Source organism: Xiphias gladius, chromosome 11 (assembly GCF_016859285.1).
Source record: "Xiphias gladius isolate SHS-SW01 ecotype Sanya breed wild chromosome 11, ASM1685928v1, whole genome shotgun sequence".
Classification (NCBI taxonomy): Eukaryota; Metazoa; Chordata; class Actinopteri; order Istiophoriformes; family Xiphiidae; genus Xiphias; species Xiphias gladius.
In genome coordinates, this window is record NC_053410.1 from 16,550,853 (window position 1) to 16,569,705 (window position 18,853).

Genomic DNA, 18,853 nt, shown 5'->3' on the forward strand with positions numbered 1-18,853 from the left:
TTGTTTTGTAGGAAATATAATTAACCACAATTCAAACATTTTTTTTTACAGATTTACAACATAAACTGAAGTCAGTGTGACTTGATGACATTTTCATCCTCTCTCCTTTTTATTTTGAACTGCTGGGCTGAAAAAGATGGTGAGACATGCAAAAATGTATAGTAAGAAAAGAGGGTTTCAGTAGGTGCATCTTTGGTACATTAGCACATACAGAACAAAATAATTGACAAAAGGCACTTTGACCACACAAAATCCTGATCCTGATAAGCTTTGGGTCACTATTTGAAATGTTCTGTGAGAAAGTGGATGAGCTTTTGTGTAAGTAAACAGTGTAAATGGAGAACAGCATAAGAAAAAACAGGCAGAGGTACAAGGAGAGTGGGATAAACAAACATTTCTAGTCATTTCATCTCAGAAATGTGAACACACTTTCCTGAATATTTCAAAACATCTCTCAGGTAGAAAAATACACCAGAACAAGCAGCGATTTTTGCAGCGCATAAAAAACAATGTTTTCTTTTGTTTTTGTTTATTTTTTCATTTCTGGCTTCTTCTGATGGAGATGTGGCTGGCACAAAACATGCTCACAAGACTAGAGGTTAATGGATCAAAGGTGGCACACCAATCCCAACCCATGGGAAGAAAGTGTGGAAAATGTTGTGTGCTCAGGGGAGATAATCCAACAGTCTTTCTGTCTCTGCCAGAGTGGCTCTTAGTTCCCTGCAGGTCCCTTCACATCCTGTTGGATGATCCCTGGCTGGAGGTTGCAGGCTGATGGGTCACAGTAACCGTTAGGACCAGCTGCACCAGGAGGCCCAGGCACACCGGGCTGTCCAGGAACGCCAGGAGGTCCCCTCTGCCCGTCCCGACCATCCTGCCCGTAGCCAGGTTTTCCTGGCTCACCTGTGGTCACAAAAATTTAGATTAGGATGCCAGCTGCTAGATTTAGGACAGGTTCATATTTTTCAAATTCTGTCTTAAGACAACAGTCCCACTTCCTATATGCAATGAAAGAGCTTCTGGTTCGTGTGATCATTCTTCCTGTCCACGAGGAAGATTCCATGATTACAGCAACAAAAAACACTCTGAATGTACACGTGGGACTACCTACCCTTTAGGATCGAGGAGCAGAAGGCAAAATTTACTCACCAGGAAGTCCAGGAGGTCCTGGCTGACCTTTAGGTCCTCGTGTAGTTGGCCCTCTGGAGCCTCTGTCTCCCATTTCACCTGTAAGATGTATTATATAATGTAATGTAATGTAATAATCAAACATGCCAAACATCACCCTAAGCAGCGACACCTGCCAGTAATTGTATTACCTTTAGGTCCTTTTGTTCCCAAAGGTCCTGGTGGCCCTTTGAGTCCTGGAAGGCCTCTTGCTCCAGCTTGCCCAGGGAAGCCATTGTCTCCTGGAGGCCCAGGAGGCCCTGGAGGTCCGGGTTTTCCAGGTAAACCAGCTACGCCAGACTCTGGCCTCCTTAAACTAGCTGCTAGCTGGGCCAGCTGTTCTGTTGGAGCACAGCAGAAAGAGGAACCTGATGAACCATCAGATGCAAAATGGCCCAAAATACACTGAATGTTTCTGAACAGTTGTAGCTGACTGTTATCAAAGGAATTTTTAAAATGTAAAACTTTGTAAAAAAAAAATCATAAGAGTAGCATAAGAAGGCTCATTTGAAATCCCAATGCAATTCTCATAGAGGAGATGTTCCAACAGCTCTTGTACTTGAGTTCAGAGTGAAGCAGAGCGAGGTAAAACTGTGGTCACGGCATCCCTCAAGCTTCCCCTGTTTTTCAAATCTTTTTCCATAGAACCTCAGTAAATTGAGCAAAAATTAGATAATATTCTTTATTTTAAGTGACAGAAAATGTATGTTCATGGTGCAAAGGATCTAATATTACTCTCCTGTGGCTCCTTGCTGCATAGTACTTTGCACTTAAGATTCCAGTTTTCTGGCTGCTGATGAAAATTCATGCAGCGCCTGCTCGACCGCTCTTTTTTAAGATTTCCTTTCCAGGCAGACTCTTTGCTTGGAGCAGAGAAGTGCAGGTCTGCTGGAGGTGAAATTAATTTTTCAACACATCGGGTATAAAAAAGTCATGAGTGTAGGAGATGAGTTGTGGAGACGTAAGAGCAAAAGAATGAAGAGAACAGAGGTTGTGACTTCAGTGAAACATTTCTAAAGCTCGGAGAAGGAGTTTTTCATCCATCAAATAAACAAAGATTGAGGCTTATTTCATGTTTTGGTTATGAGACCTTTCCTATTTTGAACTTCAGAGTATTCAGCAACCGCCCAGATCAATGAGACACCCGCGGGGCGGCGCTATGTGTGGTTGTGTAATGAAACATTCTGGGAAAGATTAAAGACAAGCAAGGAGGCACAAAGGATTGATAAATGGGGTGAAAGACCTATCTTTCTTACCTTGCATGACTCGCATACAAACTTGTTTGATGTGTTGATCACTTGGCTCTTTACCCTAGAAAAAAAAAGATTATTTAATAGAGTTCATTACAGTGTCTAAAACATTTACGTCAAGACTGTTATCAAGTGAAAACAGAACTACTCCTTTTTTTACTGATCTGCTTTCGCTAAAATTTGAAGATTACACTGTGCTCTTTGGGTGGAGACACCTCTGCCACTCTTGGGCTCCTAAAACCTGGTTAATAAGGTAAAAGTCCACTGTGGTGAAGTGAGGCTCCCTCTGTCCTCTCCTGAAAAATGGACATTGTGGACATATGTGCAAAGGTTTCCCATTGCAACGACACATGTATTAAATCTGAGTTGGGATTTTACCGATCTCAATGAGGAAACGTTCTTTCTGATTGTCTCCTTGCCCCTACGGGCACGTCAGCCCGTACAAGTCAGGATTCAATTCCTCTACTGAAGCCTTCGGTGCAAAAATTTACAATTTCCAATAAAACAACATTTTCAGAGCATCTTGCTCATCTGTTTTGATTAATTAAGTCCTGCTGAAAAATATTAGAGTTTAGAGTTTTACAGTTTATTTGCACAAGTTAAAAATATAAGAAGGACGGTAGAACAAAGATAATGGTATTCAACCCGGAGGGACTTATTAATGGCCCCTGCCTAAGTTTTTTTTAAATAAATACGTTCTGTAGACTTTAAGAAGAAAGAGCTTCCAGAAATTAGTACCCCTACATCTTCATTAGAATTGACCATAATTTGTTTGAAAGTAAAACATGAAGTGATACCTGCACAGGATACAGAGAGGTTTTAATCAAAAATTGTAAACAAATGAGATATCAATTATGAAAAGAAAGGATCTGACAGGAGTGACAGAGGAAGTTAAAAACTCAAATCACTATCATGGCCTTTCTGTGTGGAAGGACTGGCACTCAGTGAGTGAACTGCTACCAATACGCTGAATTCAATTGCATTAAAAGTCAAGATTTCGATGTAAAAATGCAAGACATTGAAAGTTGTGCAAGGTGTTGTTGATAAATTGTGTACTGTATAGGAAGGTTTTCTTACCAGGACAAATAGTACTTTTCCATTTGTATGACTTTAAACATGAACAAAAACAATGACAAGACCCCCCAACCCAGATTGTCTTTCACCTACTATACAGAAGGTATAGACGATTACAATGGGTTTTTTTTGTATTCCCTGCGAGTCCTAGTGCTCAATCAAAACCTTTAGGCCTGAGCGTTTTGGTTGCTTGGCTTGTTTCCCTCTCACTCTGTCTGCTGCACGGGCAGCGTAGTTATACACTTTCTCCAGACTCTTGACTTGAAGTGTTTTCTCTTGGACCTACCGCAGGTCCCTGGGACCCTCTGATTCCAGGTGGACCTCTATTCCCCTGCATGCCCCGGGGTCCAGGTGTGCCAGGCGGCCCCTCGATGCCAGGCTGGCCCCGATTTCCCTCAGGACCTCTACTACCAGGCTCGCCGGGGTTGCCGAGCTTGACAGAAAATAGTGCACCAGACCATATGAAATATTAGGAAACTGCAGCACTTTCTCAATGGTTTGACACCACAGGAAAAAACACTGAGATACCAGGTTAAAATAATCTGTGTGAGTTTACCGCTCCTTTAGGTCCAGGTTCTCCTTGTTCACCCTATGACACCATCGATAAAACAGAGAGGATGGAAACAGGGACAGTTTTACTCTGGTAAGATTCTATTGCCAATAGAAATGTTGAGTACTTAAAGTAAGTTAAATTAACAGTGTTGGTTTAACAACTTACAACATCCCCTTTGTCGCCAGGGTTCCCCTCATCACCTTGTGTTCCCTACAAAGTGTGTAAATGATTTTACAAAGTGTGTAAATGATTTGCTCAAAACAACCTGCTTGTTATTTAAATGCAGCATTACTATTAAGACAGAATTATTTAGTATCAGGATTTTAATACCTGCTCTCCTTTGGGTCCGGCTTCACCACGTTCTCCCTGTAATAAAAAACAAAGCAAATGTGTCAACTAACTATAAATGATCGTTGCGGAGTGAAGGCAGAATACTCTACTTGTCCACACTAGAGGGAGCTAATCTGCTGTTTGCTGTCGAACATTAATTTCTCTCTAAGTGTTCAAGACAATGGTGCTAAATCTGAAAAGGTCTCTGAATGGGACTGTAGTGTTCTCTTACCCGCTCTCCTTTCACCCCAGGAAGGCCAGGAGGACCAGGGAGACCAGGAAGGCCGGGGTCACCTTTGGGTCCCTGTAACAAATAACATGCATATCTGATGAGTAGAAAAATCTACGCACGGTTACACATAATATGTTGAGATCCACAGCAGCCTTTAAAAGACAAAGCAATGCACTTAGGGTATATCATGGTGGATAACACCTGTTAGCATTAGTGAAAGTGCTTGGATATCAATATTTAGAGTCAATAACTCCAGTTTAAAGGTGAGGATGCGTTGTGTACTAGAGTACGTCCACGCATTGTGCTCATAAAAGCTTAGCATTGCTACCTATTCTCTCAGGCATGTTTGCGTGTGTGCCATTCCCTCTTTGATCACTGAGCGACTGTCTGAGGAATGCCAGGAGAACAGAGGGCTCATTCAGCCCGCTGCTCACTCGTCTCCCCTTACTGTGAAAATAGACCTCATGTGAGATCCAGGCCCAGTCTATTCTCTGAGACATGCCGGTGAAACAACAGCCAGGACTATTACACTCTGAGGCCTGCCTCCCTTTCCACTTCTTTCATTCAAAGTATCAAAAATGCAAGAGGTAATTATCATTTGGTGCCTCTCCTTGTGTATGTATTCTCTCTAGAGGTTGTTCTCTATATTACTGCTAATGATTGTTTGATGTACACTGGCAGCTAGGGTTTTTATAAGGCCTTTAGTTTCAAAATAAAGGCATGAACAAAAACTAAAATTTTGAAAAATCCACCGGTTAAAATCTAAATTTAATTTGATTGTGACTGTGTTTAAAGCTTACCCTGGAACCTGGCTTGCCAGCTGGACCTACAGGGCCGTGCTCTCCTGTGTCTCCCTGTGGGGAAGAGAAAATGATGCGTAAGAAAAGGGTTGAGTTTATAGTTGAAATCTGAATAAATGAAAGACAACAGAAATTCAGGTGAGAAAAATACTCACAGGATAACCGATCGGTCCAACAGGTCCCACCTCTCCCTGTTCTCCGCGCTCACCCTGTGGTGTGACAGTTAAATACCACAGTGACACAACAGAGGTGACAAAGACAGGACAGCACTTCAAGATATGCCGCTCATACTTACTGATTTGCCGGCAGGTCCCATTGTTCCAGGGAGGCCTGATTGACCTGCGTCTCCCTGCACAGAAGCAACCAAAATGCCTTTCAGATTTTGACAATTTAAGAAAAAAAATATATATATGAATGCAGAAACAACTGAAAATATGTAATAATTGATCAAACAAACAACCTTAGGGCCACTCGAGCCTTTTTGTCCAGGTGCACCAGGCAAACCCTATAAACACAGAACATTTCTTGAAGAGATACATCAGCAACACGGAGAACAATTTCTTACAACAACTTACAATAACTATTTTTAGCAGCAAGTGTCCTTAAAAGCAAGTTCACTTCACTGTAAGAAACACTGGAGCTTGAAGAAGGCTGGCTTAGTGAGAAAAAAATATATTCCTTGGAGCTTTTAATCCAAATAAGCCTGATTTTATAAAAGTAGTCTCAGTATTTGAATCTGGTGATGAATTTTACACCAACAAAATATTTCTTAATGCTACCACAATCAGGGTGTTCATGTTTGCACAACTGCTTCTCTTTAGTGGCTTTCAGTAGACTAATCACAGTTTATAGGGCTGGAAAAACTTTGCTCTCACATTTATGTTGGAGGAAGACAGTAATCACTGTCTCACAGCACAGCCTGCGGTATGTGGTTAATATCACAGTGGGGTGGGATTCCACAGCATATGCTTGAAATGTCAACGTTATAGTACAAATGTGGAGATGGGTACTATACTGCAGCATGCATGAGCCCTGGTGCTTTAAACTGCTCCTGGGGAGTTTACTCAGATGAATCCAATCAGTCAGTCTTGACAGTTTGGGGTTACAGGTCATACTCACAGGAAGCCCCTGAAGTCCAACCTCCCCCGGAGCACCTGGCTTCCCAAGGCCTCCCTGCAGGGGAACGGACAGTGAAAAACTGAAGTTGATACTGCTCCTAACAACAAAATAGCCAAGTCTTGCTTTTATTTTTATAAGAAATGCAATTTAAAATAAAGAAATTCTTAGTTTTATAAAAGAATCAGTACAATTGATGCTCTACCTTTGTTCCTGGCATCCCCGGAATACCCTCGCGCCCATCCACACCTGGTAAGCCCTGGTGATAAAAAGGACAAAATAAATTGAGTTTTTTGCACAAAATGTATCCGAAAACTAGGTTTATTTGTCGTCATTGATCAGACACTCACAGGCTCTCCCTTGGGACCTGGCAGGCCTGTGATTCCTCTTTGCCCTTGAATACCCTGAACAACATAGCAACAATACAGTTAGTCCATTTACAATAGCTGTACAAAACATCTGTTTTTGACATTTGAAAATGTTTATGTCCATGATGATGAGGTGTGTCTACTAACCGTTTCCCCTTTAGGCCCAAGCTCGCCCATCACACCTCTCTGGCCTTGATCGCCCTGAAATGATGCATTGAATCATATATGACTCACGCATTCCACATTTGCTTTAAAAATAAACGTATTTACATTGTGGGACAAACTTACAGTTGCCCCCGCGACACCCTGAGGACCTGGATCTCCATCAGGACCCCGAGCTCCCTGCCAGAGAACAGTGTTAGTATTGGTATTATAATTTGTTTAAAGGATTTTACAATAATAGACGACAGTTAATCGAATTCTCCCTGAATTTGCCAGTAATTCAAGAAGAATCTGATGTATGTGAAGGGTACCGTGGGCTTAAAAATTATAAACACACTTACCATCTCTCCCTTAGGGCCCATCATTCCCATGGCTCCCCGAATTCCCTGAGGGCCCTAAAATAACAACAGATCAAACAGGTGCCTCAGTGAGCAGAAAAGAAAAGAGAACCTGACACAGTAAAGAACAAACTGTAACTTGAAAGCATTTAATATATCATCTAATAAATACAGTATCTAACCATTGGTCCTTGGGATCCAACGTCTCCTATACTTCCCTGGTCTCCCTCCTCACCCTGAGTGAAGAAATACAGCATGAATTCAATCAGATGAAACGCAGAACAGCAAATTTAACTACGTTATAAGAGTGAAACCATATCCTAACACATGATGCAACTGGCATCCACTCGGTGCCTCTCTTTTTACAGAAAAAAATGAACACATAGGCTGCATTTTCTATCATTAAAAAGGCAAATTCTTCTTTGAATTATGTGTATTAGAACTGGCCACTAACACGTAAACAATACATAGGCTATCAAACATTACACAACAAACAGAAATGTATGCAATGAAACAGGTCAGCAGTTGTTTACATCAAAGAACAAGAGAGTAATGAGGATCCTGTCTTAATTCTGCCGGATTGTCTGATACGAAAAAATTCTGAATCCATCTTCCTCCAATGGAGAGTTTTTGGTCTCCAGAAAGACAAAGATGAAAGCCTGGTTCAGCCAGACTCTAGAACCATTAAAAAAAAATAATGTCTTCAATCTCTGGTGGTTTGATTAAAACAAACTTGTCCTTTATTGTCATGTGTAATATGTAACTACCGGAACATATTGTTTCTGTTCATGTCTGCATGTGTGCTGCATGTCTTAAATATAACTGGGCCACACAATACAACCATGTGCGAGTGGGCAATCTTTCAAATACATACTTGTTTTATCATTCAATATTCTTCTTTAATATCACAAAATAATACACTTTCAACCCCAGCAGAACATCTGGTTGTTCTATAGTTAACTGTAAACATCTTTATATTTGTGAATTTCGGAATGGAAAACAGGCAAAAGGACCCTCAAATGAAACTTTCAGTGGAGGAGAAAATCATTCTCATGGATAGAGCGCAGACTGACTGTAAATCATATCCTGGCAAAGGGTGATAAAGGGAGATAGTCCCAGACTCATTTCCATTTATATAGTGCACGGACACATTATGGGGAGAGGGTAGTTGTGCTTGAACATCATTTAAAATAAATCACCCTCCGAGCATTACAAGGAGTAAGAGGCATTACTCACAGGCATGTATCACTTCCTCTGGAAATAGAGCAGCACAAATAATACGTGTCTCAAAGGTGCTGGGAATCACTTTTTCACATTTAAGTCATGGATAATTCTTTTCTAAGGTGGAACGTTGTGGTGTGTGGACAGTTGGGGAGGGAAATTCATGTTTTTAAGTAACTATTTATGCAGTTTTATGTGAGTATAAATTCCCTTTGTCGATCCATGGAATGTTTATAACATTTCACACGACTAGAAATACTTGACAAACAAGGATTTTCCCCTAAACAGAACATATTTTACCTTGTGCCCTTGTTTCCCTGGTTCTCCTGCTTCACCTTTTACACCTTTGTGGCCCTGGAAACATATGGAGAGTAAAAGGAGAACCAATTAAACACACTATATTTAGGGACACTAAAATGATTCTAGTGTGACACAAAATACTACAACTCTGCTATTCACCTTCATGCCAGGAAGGCCAGGATGTCCAGGGGTTCCAGGTGGACAGGAGTTTGGACACTAAACAACAACATAAAAGTTAGAAAATATTCCTGACATTTTATGCAAGAAAAGCTCATTCACAATCCCCAGAAAACAAAGCTTTACCAGATCAGCATTGCCAAGCATTCCAGCTGCACCCTGAAATTGAGAGGAAATACAAGTTAACACTTTAATATTGCCAGCTATCGACATCATGATGGCTGTAAGGAGCTTGTAAATCACTACAGCAAGGAACAGCAGTGTGCAGCGGAGGCATCACTACCAAGGCCAAGTTAATTTCATGCTTGCATTGTGTTCCTTCCCTTGTGAAATATAAAAGTCAAATGTAATCAGTGGCACATCTTGCCAGATGTCAACTGAAGGTTTGTCACTTACTCTGGGCCCTGTTGGTCCATTAGGTCCCTGTGGCCCTCTCACACCCATGGCCCCCTGTGGAAAGAGACATAAAATGTGTCAAAAAAACACAAGGAAATTGAATGCACTGTATATAAGTACCAACAATTCAGTTCATTAGGAATCTTGCAACAGAAAAAAAAAGGTTTGTGTCAAAGCATTACGATAAGCCTAAAACCATTCAATTACTACTAGCTTACATTATATGATTTTCACTGTAAAGCATCTCTTACCGTCTCTGGGCCACATGAAAATTGTTAATGCAGATTTTTACACCATCAGAATTTTGATGCTCTACGTTTCAGATGTTGGTCATTCAGGGCAATTTACTCTGGGAGGCCTTTTTTTATTTCTAGTTACAGGTGATGGTAATTCAAATGTTCTGAGACACACTGGCATTTATCAATACACATGGTGAAATGTGACAATAACTATATATTCATAATCATTGGTATGAAATCCAATGTAAGCTGATACTGACAGCTAAAGTCAAAGGGCGAAATGATAATAAAAATAAGTCAAATATTAGTCTTAACTACAAAGTACAGATAAATTCTGGCATATGAAATACTAATAAAAATGACACTTGGGGCAATTAAATCAGATGAAATGCTGAAAATTTATTTTTAGTGTTCATTTTCTCACGTAAAATCAATTTTTGAAATTTTCTTATGATGTGTGAAAAAAAGCTTAAAAATGCTGAATAAGATGTCAAGTTGGTACAAGTGGTGCACAGAGTATGTTTGTGTAAACGTGCTCTTATGTGTGTTTGTGCACAAATGTTGTCATAGATTTGTGAAGGTTCAGGGGCAGCACCTCTTTCAGTTTACTGACACTACAGTATGCAGCGCTGTACAGATACATTGTGTTTATAATATCAAATTCTAACTTTGTAATAATGGAAGATACTATAAATCATCTGTGGACAGGTTTTGGTGATGCCAGCAGTGTATCCAGTGAAAGTGGCTTCACCCACATGCAGTCTTTTTGACTTCAGCTTAGACTGACTTTCACCTTTGCTATCGTGGCATGAAGATAAACACATCTGATCTGTCAGTGGTCAATGGCAGCATACCGCCTCAGTGCTCGTGCGGATAGTATCTGACGCTGCGCTGTATTTTCTAGTCTCTAATCCTAATTTAAAACACGGTAACGGTCTATTGTTCTATCGCTACTCACAGGTTGTCCAACTTTTCCCACTTCACCTGGAAGTCCTCCAGGCCCGGGCGGTCCCTGTACAAGGTCACATTTTAGGTATTCAGTATTAACACAACTTTGATAAAGACTACCAAAAGTTCATATAAACTGTGGTGTGTATGTTGTAGCATAAACAAATGACTTACGGTGGTTCCATCTGGCCCAACACCCTAAGGAGAGACATATACAATATGACTCAGGGTGATATATATAATTTGGTGTACACAAGCAATAAAATACAGACAGCTTCTAGACTGTGTAATTTCCAGACATTCATGGTTGCTCTGATCCTTGTACTGACTGGTTTAGAGGGGGAAATGCTACTCACAGCTGCCCCACGAGGTCCAGGTTTTCCAGGTTCACCCTAAAGGATGAAGATACAGAAACCGAGACAAACACTGAAATACTGTGGTCAGGTAAAACGGCGCTGTGTGAGCCTGCAGACAGGCCAAGTTAACATTCCTCCAGCTCATCACATGACTGAGCTGGACACATTTGACCCAGCAATGTTTAGCCTAATGAGGACCAATGTTGGGGCTTCATTCCCCACGGAGATTACACAGAAGACTTGCAGGATTAAGTCTAATTTGTCATGAGGAATTGGTTTATGCACTGCGGCTCTCACTGCCATGCCAAAAGACTGGACAGCAGCTTGGCACCATTTCACTGACAGTCTCTAAAGCAGGAAAGCAAAGGCTCATTAGTCACTCACTTTCTGTCCGGGGGGACCGTCAGGCCCAGGATCTCCAATTGGCCCGGTCAAACCCTGCAGAGAAGAGACATCAGGCTTAACTAATGCAGCATAACAAAGCTCAGAGCACTTCAGTGTCTGTATTTTTTCAACTTACATTTGAAAAACCATGGGCAAGTTAAATGTTCCTACTACCTCAACAGCCAATACTTTTTTTCCCCCTTCAATATTTCTGAATTCAGCATCAAATCTCCATATATTACATCATAACGCAATCACACTCCAGTGGGAGGAGTCCTATGTATTCATAAGTGGGATTAACTTGACCATGACCACCCCCTCCAAAGTGTTTCAGTATATACTGCACTGGCCCTTGTTCACGTTCATGAGTCGCATTGAAATTAAAGGTCTGCCTTTGAACGTTCCATGATGTCCACGAGCGTGTGTTCAACTTAACAGACATGCAAAAAAAGTCAGCACCAGGGCAGAGGGCAAAATTCTCAGAGTGCAAACCAAGCACGGAGAGCAACATTCCTCTGGCTCATTTTCAAACAAGCCCATTGACAGGAATCATTCCACACTGTTCTGAGGATTCTCAACAGGAGATACTAACAGTGGCCAGCCAACAAAGCTGCCATTGTTTTTAGAATCCTGTTAGATGTATCGAGGTGAAACACAGCCAATGAATCATAATGCATAAAACAAATACATTTTATAATAGCTTATAAAAACAACATTCTGAATGAGTGTTGAAATAAACTGATACTTTATATAGCTAAACCTTTAAGGTGAACTTAATTAACCTACAGCCCCTCTTTGTCAGTCTATCATCAGCACCAGTGTTATGTTAGGATGTTTTCCTAACCCTCCTTTAAACTCTCAAAGCAGTCAAAGTTAATTACACTCAGGTCCTGGTTTACCCTGTTGGAAAGGAAATTTGGATTTGTTCATCCTGTTTAATAAATTCCTCACATTTTTGCACACATTTCCTAAAGAACCCCCTCTAAATCTGAAACTTCATTAGTCACTCAAGACTAATAAGTGCGAACATAACCTATATGGTGGGAGGATCACGCTTTGTAGTTCCAACCCCGTGCAGGCTTGAGGTGTTATTGTGGCACGCAATGAAGCGAAACTCCAAATACTTCAAATATAAAACATAGAGCACTCACATCATTTCCAGGAATTCCAGGTAATCCTGAAGAGCCGGGTTTGCCTGCATCTCCATCAGGTCCCTAAAAAACAAAGGTTCCACATTCCACATACATACATAATTCAGCGAAAAGCCCTACAATACATCAATCAAATTTTTTATTGAATGTTATAATTACAGGAGGACCATCCTCGCCATCTGCTCCCCTTTCCCCCTGCAAAAAAAAGAGATTCAAGGCTTCAAGAAGAGTAAACAGTGAACTATTTGCAAAGTATTTGTCGCATTATATGGACAACGTTGCAGAACTGAGAGCACTTACAGCAACGCCATCAATTCCTGGGACACCTGCAGGTCCGGGAGGGCCAGAAGGTCCTTCGCTCCTCTGAGTAAAACAATCATTATATCATAATAAAATATCAGCTTCAATTTTGGATAACGACCCAAACCAATTTTTCACGTTTCTTACATGGAAAAACCTACTACACAGACAATATGAAACAATGAGAACAGGTGCACTGTCTTATTGTATTTTGGCCAGACGTCAGGACTGTCTCTTGAAAAACTGAAATAGCTTACAGCCTACAGAGAACATTTCTGCTTGAAGCAATATGTCAGCAATAGATAGCACCTTGTAAAAGGAAAGGTTTAAAAAGGAAAGTCCAGAAAAAAAGTGGTGCACCTTACTTTTTTCCAGGACATTTGTCCAATAAATTTACTGAATAAAACAACCCCAGTATAACGCCACAGATGCTTCTTGTTATTTACAGGAGAGCCAGGAGAACACTCACCTGCACCTCTGTCACATCAGTCTAGAGAGACAAATAGAGAGAACACACACACACACACAGAAGAGAGAAATATGTCTTACTTGAGCAGAGCAAATAAAGACAAGCTGCAGGAGCAGTAGCAGAAGTGGCCCTCTAAAGCTGGGGGCCCGAGCCATGATCTCCCCGTGGGCAGGAAAGGTAAAAGTTGTAGTCCTTTCTCTGGGAATTGTTGGGCTGAAGGAGCCCACGACAAAACAACCCAACTGAATCCCCTCCAGCTATCTAGACCGTCCGCGGTCCCATAGCCATCAGGGGCTCATGTTTATTCATGCAAAGGCTCGGTTACAGGAGGCGATTGGAGGGTTTGCAGAGGGGACACCGCGGGGAGGGGCCACACCGCAGACGCCACCAATAGGCAGGATCGGCGGGTTATTTAACTTCTGCTACGACCCCAAATGATTTCGCTTAAACCATGTTCTAGGGGTGGCAAATGGAAGTTTGCACTCCAATCATCAAGAACCACTGGTGAGGACGACTAGCCTATATGGGGACAAGTGGAGCAAACGACAAGAACATGCAAATTTGCTCCACACGCACAGTTTGGCCGCTGCTTGATGGCATTCCCCTCTCAGTTAACGGCAACCTTGGCTCCTCTAACTAAACCAACATTTTATCTGTTTAAGTGATAAGTCAAACCACAGGCCCAGACTGTGGTCCAGCGGGTGTCCACTCTTACCGACGTCCTGGCCGGGAGCTCGTAACAAGCCTCCGTCCTGGCTCGCGTCACATCGCAGTGAATCAGCAGTGACTGGAGTTCAAACTGGACAAACACACAAAGGAAAATAAGACGTTAGCTCAACGTCGGCGTAACAGACGACACAGACACACAGCCCCACTGCGTCCCGAGAGCAAGGGGCCGTCTCTGTGAACAGTTCGGCCTCAACGTGCATTTCTGCAGCAGAGGAGAAAAACAGAAAGCAGGCTATTTGCACAATGGATGCGTGACAGTCTTGGAGTCATTCTCGAAACATTACTATGGGCCATAAACGCCTGGGCTAGCCTACATAGTCCAAGGAGCTAGAGCTGGTAAATGAATTCATATGCGTTCAGTGCACAACAAAGGGGGCGCTCTCCGGACCTTTGGAAACCATGAAGCCGCCGGAGCCGCAAGGTGCGGCGCCCTACCGCAGGCTGGGTTTGGGCCTGCGCACAGCTCGTGTTCCTCACCGGAACCTGCAACAAATTCCACACATTGTGTCGGTGAAGCCCGAATGGGGGGAGAGAGCTGACTTAAACTACCGCACATTGGCGATGGACAAACCGAACGGGAGGGTGAGAAAAGGCAGGGATTCCCAAGCTGTTGTCGAGGACTCCCCCGAAGGGAAACCAGAGACAGACCTAGAGTGTAGAACCATACGAATCAACACTAAGTTGACAGTATTTCCCTCCACAGTGTCAACTCAGTCCTACTGCTCGCTCGGACGTTACCGTTCGAGGGGGTTTATACTGGAAAGCGAAAAGGACAAAGACACAGTGTTTGTCTTCACCTCGTATTACTAAATGGGGAGGTTTGGCACAAGTGAATAATCAACCGAGTGAGGGCGAAACAATAAAACAGGCACGGAGCGCAAGGTTTCCGTGCAATGATAAATAGGCATTATATGTAGGTCAGAAAATAGTTCACACTGGTAAAAGCTCTAACAGGTCATCGTATTTTATGAGCTCATTCCACATTTTGCAGCCTGCGCTACGTGGAAAATGTTAAGTGGGAAAACATACTCAGTAAACTGAATGTACAAGCATCAGTTAAATTTGGTCAAGAAACCAAAGTGCTTCTATTGGAAATCTAATGGAGTGAAAATAATAAGTGGCACAAAATGGAAACAGTGAACTAATGCTGTATTAAAGGTTCGTGCTTTCATGCCTGGGTGAACTGCAGTGCTGTATACTGTGGTGGAAACTTCGCAAGGTCTTGCTTCAGCTGCAAAAGCTGTACCCGGTTCTGTAATAGACGTACCGGAGTTGCCATCACTGGGTTGTCCTTGAGTTTTCCTATCAACGTGAACCCATCCAGACTGACTTTTTGTCGGAGGGGTGTGCGCTGAGAGCCGACCATGGCACAGTCCACGAAAAGGGTCGCGGAGCGCCCGCTGACGTCCAGCAGGACTCTGTGCCACTGATCGTTGAAAAGAGCGGCCAGGGGGCTGAAGGCAACAGTCTGCCTCCCGGTGTCCGGCGCTGTGAAGGTAAACTCCAGAGACTTAGACTCCCCGTTGAGTCGGACGGCCAGCTGCTCGTTGCCATTAATGTCCTGCACTTGCCAGATGTTCCAGTCTTCGCGTGTGGTGCTGGCGCTCACGCGCAGCACGGCCGCAAATGCAAACTCCTCCGGCAGCCCCAGGGGAAAGGCTGATCTGAAACACAGAGGATGAACTGTTATGAAACCCCAAACTTACATCTTCGATTAAAAACCAGTTTTCCAGGAAGGACGTGGTGTTGGACATTAATTGTATCATGTACTATTGTCACAAGGACTACTCCTTCTCCTTATGGTGGTCAGATCATATAAGAGGTCATGTTTGCCTCGTATCCTTTTACGTTGCATTACAGGAGGAATGTGACGGCGCATATACGTAAATCCAGCCTTTGACATTCAGGACCATGGACAGGGTAAACGGGGGGGTCATGCCAGCTCAACCACTAGGTGTCAGTCTCCCCTCGCACAACTCCATCCCGACGCCCTGCAGCTCACCAGGTGTTGATCCTGAAGTGGAATGATGGGCCTATTTGATAAGCAACATGCCGAGGAGATGATCCCGTCACCTTTTTAACCGTGCCCCTTCTTGCCAGCTCAGCGATGTGGAACTGGGACATGATATGAAATCCTAAGGGTACAAGGGACAGAAATGTGGTTGAATACAAAATCATCTCAGAGGTCTTGCAATAGACCCTCCGGATCTTGACTTGATCATCATGGTGAAGGAACTATACTTCCATTTTTTTATTTTTTTATTTTCTTGTTATTATGCTTTTAAAGTATTCCGAAAACATCTCTATAGAGAGAAAGTGTCACAACATACGCTATATAGTACAGTTTTTCTGGCAATAATAGATTACTTTTTATAGTCTCACATTAAACATGCAGCATCCATATTTTATTTTTAAGTTATTCTGGAATAATTTACATATTTTACTTTTTTTCACATGCTCAGGGTAAATGTCAAGTTATTAAAAAGACAAACTATGCTTAGTTTTTGGTTTTTGTGAGTCCACCTGGGAAACGTTCCTCTCCGACGCTTATCTGAGGGCACATGGACTGCTGCTCCATATGAATACCAACTTGAGGTGAAAATCGCACAGCTGCAGGATGGAAACAGAAAAGAGCCCGTTAGTAGCCCGAGTGTGTGTGTGTGCGTGTGTGCGTGTGTGTGTGTGTGTGTATGTGTGTGTGTTGCGGAGAGGGAAACAAGTTCAGTGTTTGGAAAGCTGCACCAATGCCTTGAATAAATATTAGGGCTATCTCTTTAACACTTAAACTCTACATTTGCCTCTTCTTCCACATCTGGACAGGAAGTTAACGGTCTTTATCGCGTTTGAAGTCATGGTTCACATACAACCGATTCTTCATTTCACCATTTGCCAAGTCAGGGGCAAGCATTGTACTAAACATCTAACACTGTTAAAATGTATGACGCCTTGTTGATACTGTAATATCATACTGTGATATTTTGCCAGACTTGTATTTATCGGTGCATTTTGCTCAAGTATAACCGTTAAGTGCACAGTTGAATCTATGTACTGGCACAGAGCTGGACTCCCTAACCCAGCCATGTCCGTGCTGATACACAAACCCACACAGGACACATGTCATAAAATGTAAAGAAGAGAGCAGCAGCGTGTACGGACGGAAGACGACATAATGTAAAAATCTAATGGGGCAAGAAACGATGTACACACATAGTAAGCGCCTTCTAGTGATGAATGTCAATTTGCAGATTTTGCCAGCTATGAAAGAGGTCTGCAACATGAAACAGCAAATAAAGCCCCACAGACCTCGTTACATATGTATGAGTAAAAAAAGAAGAACTGTATAATGATTCAGTATCAAGAAGAACACATGCCAAACACAAATTATCCATCGGGGAAACGATTAAAATTACCAGTACTGCACCGAACTGGTAATTTTGTTAATTGACGTGTTTTTTTTCTTTTTGTTTTTTTTAAATAAAATGTTCACGTTAATTTGTCTTCCTTTGTCATCGTTATCTCACTGCGGAAGACTACTTACTCTGAGAATGAAGTCCTGTGCAAAGATATTGTGGGATCACAGAGAAGCAGCACAATGAGTACAGAAGGATATTTCTGGAATGCAATCACAAATTGAACATATTAATATGCGTTGCGATTGAATGAGTGCAATAATTTGCATGGTACTGGTAAATTAAAATATATCTTTACTATATATACAGTAACTATTAAGTCAATGATATACCTTTTGGCTCCACCCATTTCATGGCTTGATGCGGAAAGGAAAAAACACCTGCTGCCAGATGTTTCTTCGGGCTGGCTTCCAGGAGAGACCCTTTATAGCTGCTCCCTCGGCAGGAGTGAAAAACTTCAAGTCGCAGCGAGGGGTCTCTTATAGGCTCGACCGTTGTCATTTATCCGGGGGAGTGAGTCAACTGTCTCCACAGTGTCAACTCTGCATTCCACTCGAGTTCTCCTGCACCCACCTTGGATTTAATGTTAAATCTTTCTTCAAGCACACGATCACAGTCGTATCCCATTTGTAGGTCTGGTCAATGGTTGTGTATCATAAGAGCTACCAAGTATGAGAATGATAGTGAATGATAATTTTACCCTGTGCTGGCTTTATTCTCCAAGCACTCCTGGGGATCCACATTTTCTGTGATCTCTATGATTGCGCCGTATTCGGACAGTACTGTTTCCAGTGCAGTCAAACTGAAAATCAAAAGACGCTGACTAAGGTGCAATTCAAGCTGTGTGTGCTCTGTCTGGCCAAGGGGCGGAAAGAAAACCTCGTCGTATTTATGGAGGCAATTCCTGAAATACTTGTATTTTTCATGGTAGTTATAGCATCCAGAATCCATAGAAATGCGTTGCGTCGATTACCAGGAAACCCAGCTTTTATGATGTGTTCACGGGGAATCTGTTTGCAAAGGGAACTGGTTTTAAGGGCCACCCCCATTTCGTCCCCATATACTGTTATTTATAACTTGTCTCAAGTTGTAAAATGATTGGCCTCTAATAGCACCAGTAGGTTGAAATGGATTTATTACACCAAGACCTCGCTGCACATACTGCAGAGAACAGCACTAAAGCCCCCTTTGTTGGCAGGTTGCTTTAAGCCTATTCACAGTAGGTCTGCAAACTCAGGCATACAAACAGGGAAAGAAAAAAAAAAAAACACATGAAACGGAAAAGCATATCAGAGACATCCATCTACATAGCCCTCTGGGCCCTATTCAGGGGCCAAACAAACATACCTTAGATAGAAGTAGTCATTCTTCAGCACTTTTTAA

At 42.3% G+C, this 18,853-nt stretch overlaps 2 protein-coding genes across 2 annotated transcripts; both read right to left on the reverse strand.

Moving 5' to 3' along the window:
- Positions 1-440: 440 nt before the first annotated feature.
- col9a1b (collagen, type IX, alpha 1b) lies at positions 441-13,486 on the reverse strand. The gene is made up of 31 exons (XM_040139535.1): positions 13,412-13,486; positions 12,863-12,925; positions 12,722-12,757; positions 12,563-12,625; positions 11,412-11,465; positions 11,028-11,063; positions 10,846-10,869; positions 10,682-10,735; positions 9,485-9,538; positions 9,215-9,247; positions 9,071-9,127; positions 8,912-8,965; positions 7,573-7,626; positions 7,394-7,447; positions 7,179-7,232; positions 7,038-7,091; positions 6,873-6,926; positions 6,728-6,781; positions 6,526-6,579; positions 5,867-5,911; positions 5,702-5,755; positions 5,562-5,615; positions 5,407-5,460; positions 4,607-4,678; positions 4,375-4,410; positions 4,210-4,254; positions 4,048-4,080; positions 2,424-2,478; positions 1,320-1,508; positions 1,150-1,227; positions 441-903 (listed from the first exon to the last, which is right to left on the reverse strand). Exons 1-31 carry the CDS (start codon positions 13,484-13,486, stop codon positions 713-715), a joined length of 1,887 nt encoding a protein of 628 aa, XP_039995469.1. The 3' UTR covers positions 441-712.
- A 301-nt stretch (positions 13,487-13,787) lies between these two features.
- Positions 13,788-18,849, reverse strand: LOC120796699 (collagen alpha-1(IX) chain-like; the record flags this gene model as incomplete). The annotated part of the gene is made up of 4 exons (XM_040139737.1): positions 13,788-13,850; positions 14,047-14,130; positions 15,328-15,724; positions 18,818-18,849. Coding segments are annotated over 4 exons (576 nt in total), but the record flags the coding sequence as incomplete, so codon positions are not given.
- Positions 18,850-18,853: the final 4 nt, after the last annotated feature.

What these genes read in the sequence shown, in the direction of transcription:
- col9a1b (XM_040139535.1), bottom strand. Translation starts at nt 13,486, where the DNA reads ATGGCTCGGGCCCCCAGCTTTAGAGGGCCACTTCTGCTACTGCTCCTG. An exon ending in TTGGGCCTAAAGGGGAAACG is followed by an intron (nt 6,927 to 7,037) that starts GTTAGTAGACAC and finishes TATGTTGTTCAG; the next exon opens with GGTATTCAAGGGCAAAGAGG. An exon ending in AACCTGGACCTAAAGGAGCG is followed by an intron (nt 2,479 to 4,047) that starts GTAAACTCACAC and finishes TTTTTTTTCTAG; the next exon opens with GGTAAAGAGCCAAGTGATCA.